This window comes from Cryptotermes secundus, unplaced genomic scaffold (genome assembly GCF_002891405.2).
Source record: "Cryptotermes secundus unplaced genomic scaffold, Csec_1.0 scaffold1273, whole genome shotgun sequence".
NCBI classification, from domain to species: Eukaryota; Metazoa; Arthropoda; class Insecta; order Blattodea; family Kalotermitidae; genus Cryptotermes; species Cryptotermes secundus.
Window position 1 is genome coordinate 47,798 of NW_019727418.1, and position 3,884 is coordinate 51,681.

Consider the following 3,884-nt stretch of genomic DNA (forward strand, 5'->3'; position numbering starts at 1 on the left):
AGATTTTATACATACATACAATTGGAAAGACTGGTGATTTTAAATTTTAAACTACGGGCAGTGTAGCAGCTACGTAAGAATACACCTGATGATGGCCATTTAGGGCCGAAACATGTAGTGTGGAGGAAGGGAAGAAGAAAGAACTACAATTAAATTGTTGCACTTAAGACGGAGTTTGTCTCATATATATTGTGTGAGTGTAACAGGATGCTTAAATATAATATTGTACTTCAGGCTATATTGGAAATTTAGAAATTTATTCCAGTGAAGGCAAGAAATTGCAAGAAACTATTGTTTCCATTTTGGATCCCTATCCGGATCAAAATTATCACGTTTATCAATATAATTTTTATAACAGTGTGGCAACTGCAGAATACCTACTTTCAAGGAAAGTATGTATTTGTGATACAATTAGGGTGAACAGAGGCCTTCCTCCAGATCTGAAAGAGGAATGTAAATCCCTGAAACGTGGTGACACCATCTACTCCCACCCCACAGAGGCCTCATATGGACCCCCCTGGGCGACCCTTGGGTGATATGCGGAAACATACCCTCATGAAAATTGTGATGAGCGAACAATCGACGGGGAAGTATCCTTCTAGGCAGTGCCGTGTGTGCACTGTGCACAAGAAGCGAAGCAAGACTTCCTACGTCTGCAAGTTCTGCGTCATGCCTCTTCACAGAGGGGATTGTTTCCAGAAATATCACACTCTGAAGCACTTCTAGGAGCTCTGGTAAGTCTTCTCCAAAAATTTCAGTTCATAAAATTAATTAGGAGATTTTATATTAATTTTTAAAGTGAACAGTGCACAAGTTAGGGTAGAAGGTTTAAAAACGCCGGTCCCCAGGGTGATTTAAATATTTAAGTCACCGGTCCGCGAAATGTTAATTACTATGTGCACATGATATGCGGTGGTTTTCCGCGTGTAAGTGGTGCATGTTCTATCCACTTGAACTATGACGCAGCCTGTGACGGTGATGAAGTTATTGTGTATCTTGTATTGTCATCTGTATAGGATGCCACACCTTCTTGCTATTAGATAGCAGCTGCTCCCCTTCTATGATTCGGTTTTTTTAAAGGTTAAGCAAATACAGACCCATAATAACTTTCAGGACCCTCTCTATATTAGATTAACTGCTATAAAGTTGGACTTACTGACATGATTGAGAGCACACTGGCGACTTGTATTCAGGAAGTATGTGGTATACCTGGATGGGCCATGTTCTTGTATCCTTTACTTCACTTGCCGTACCAGGTTTTGAAATTCATGAGGTTCCACTGCTACAAGCACTGCTCTGAAGAGCATATTTGGTGTCACAGCTATGTCTGGGCACCGATGCTGGTCCTCCTGTAACAAGTCCTGTGATTGCTCTTGTCAAGGTGAAATCTTGTTGCTGAAGATTTTCAACAATGTCAAAATGATCCACCCCAGACACTGTCACACAGTCCACCTGCTGGCCATGATGTCTGAGTTTCTGTGAGACAGGTAATATCAGCTGATGAGGACTGTCAAGAGACAGGTTTATCAATTATCAAAAGGAAATAGACTTGAAAGGATTCTGATGGTGTATACTGCCCTTCTTTTCGCTTGTTTTGGACTTCATCCATTGTCTGGTATGTAAAAGACAAAAGACCACGACATTTCAGAGACTGGATCCAGTGACTGAGACTAGCTCTTTCTAACGGGCCTAACTGAGTAAGTTTATCCTTCCCTACCCACCTGAAGACGGAGACAGATCCAGTCTCCAAAACATCGTGGTCTTTTGTCTTTTACATACCTGACGATGGATGAAGTCCAAAACAAGCCAAAAGAAGTAAAAAAGGAAATGCTTTCAGAGAGACAGTATTTATATCGTGCATTAATACTCAGCAGGTGTGATTAGCAGCAATTTGTCCAACTCAGAAGCAGATGCAAAGCGTTCTTTTCTAAAACTAATAAGTTATGAAATGTATGAAACAATCCTAGAGCATTCAGTTTCTTTTCGGTACATCAAAAACACTAAGATGTATGGAATAAGGGTATTCAACATAAAATGTTTGCTTCATTTTTTCTCACAGTTTTTGTTTGAAGCATTTTTAACCCAGTACATACTCAGCAATTTATGGTTCTCATACACTGTCCTGTACTGGCATGCAATTTTAACCTAAACTGCAACATATCAATAGATTTTAGCAAAACTTAACCCAAATGTCAGATTTCATGAAAATATGTTCAGCAGTTCTGTAGCCATTATGTATAGAAGTGAATCAATAGCCAGACACACAGCTAGTAGGCATATTTTTGCTGTTTTCATGTAATCACATCAAAAAAATTGAGGCTAATGATTCTGACTGAGATTTATCCAAGATTTTGTTTACTCGCTCAAGACAAACATCAGGATCAAGGCCATGCCCACAACCATCTTAAGCACACAAAATCATCCTGCCTCTCACCTCACCTCGGCAAACTCACAGCTCTGCCGCTGGAACTGCAGAGAGTCATGCTCACCTACAGCAACTAATACCTTCAGCTTTGTCATGAGTGGAGAGGTGATATTCAGCAGCATGGGGCTAAGTGATCTGGCCTCCTCACTGACAACAAACAAGAAATAGCTCACATAACAAAATCAATTTTAATACTAAGCTTACACTTTCCTCAGATATGACATCATGTAATCTGACAAATATGTAACAAGATTCCACAGGAATGAGCTGCCTTCACTATTGGGGCATCAGGGTAGAAAGCAGGAGAACTTCCTCCAAAATGCTGGCACCTATCTACCAAACTACATTGCATTTCAAGCCAGAAGAAAATAATGAGAATATCAAATCATAAATCTTGTATCTATCTATCTTGTATCTTCCAAGTGGTAACTCTGATAACTTGCAGCATGCAAGAGTTCTTGAAGGTTCTACTTCTGATGTGAAACTGGAATTCCATCAGACACTCTGGAGTTCTGAAAGATACACTCAATGCTGTTATGCACTCTAGCATTTCACCACAGTGAGTATAAAAGCCAATCACTGGATCCTTTCCTGAGGTAAAGCAACCCACTTCACATCTGAACAACTATTTCACCAAGATCCATTTCAATATAATTTCCTAAGAAAGCCTACCTACTTCAAGTAAATTTATTTCTTGAGATTTATTATAATTTTGTATGTACTTCTTGTTAAGCAACTGACAGCAAGTTACATGCATCTCACCCTTCATAATTTAATCACCCTACATACCTTAAAGACTACTAAAGTACCACATTACATGTTTTGCATTTTCTCGTTGCTTCCAAAGAGTACTATCAGATGCGCTGTAACACTGTGTACTCAAATAGAAGACCACAAATGCTTCAGAGGAGTGTACTGCCTCCATTTTCAAGAGTTAAAATGTAAGCTATGCAACAAACCAGCAAAAAGCAGATGGCCAACACAGCTTTACATCCCTAAAATCATATCACTGCTGTCAGAATCTAAACATTTCAGCTACTTACTCTCTCACAGTCCTCTGCACCCTGTTCTCATGCACTCATGATGTTCTTACATCAGAGTGAGGGAAAACAAGTTCCATTTGACATAAAAGATAAAATGATAGTCATGAATTTTAACCTTTAAGATTTTAAAGGAGATGGAAAATGGGAGATAGATGAAGAATTGTGTGTTTGCTTCATAGACAGGCAGAAGGCATTTGACCGTGTAAACTGGACCAAATTAATGCAGATCCTAAAAGAAACAGGTATTGATTGGCGTGAAAGAAGATTGATCAGCAAATTGTACATGGATCAGAAAGTTAGAGTACGACTGGACAGAGGGGAGACAGGAAGTGTGCAGATTGGAAGAGGAGTTCGACAAGGATGCTGTTTATCACCAATTCTGTTCAACTTGTACAGCGAATGCCTTACCAAGGAAG

The 3,884-nt window shown here is 39.5% G+C and overlaps 1 protein-coding gene across 1 annotated transcript in view; it reads right to left on the reverse strand.

Moving 5' to 3' along the window:
* Nucleotides 1-859: 859 nt before the first annotated feature.
* The window catches only part of LOC111864780 (kynurenine formamidase), a gene marked incomplete at its 5' end in the record, with an annotated part of 6,254 nt that continues 3,229 nt past the window's right edge, over nucleotides 860-3,884 (reverse strand). Inside the window, 2 exon segments of the mRNA XM_033751578.1 lie at nucleotides 860-1,476; nucleotides 2,440-2,572. Coding sequence (XP_033607469.1) covers nucleotides 1,267-1,476; nucleotides 2,440-2,572 — 343 coding nt within the window. The 3' untranslated portion in view covers nucleotides 860-1,266.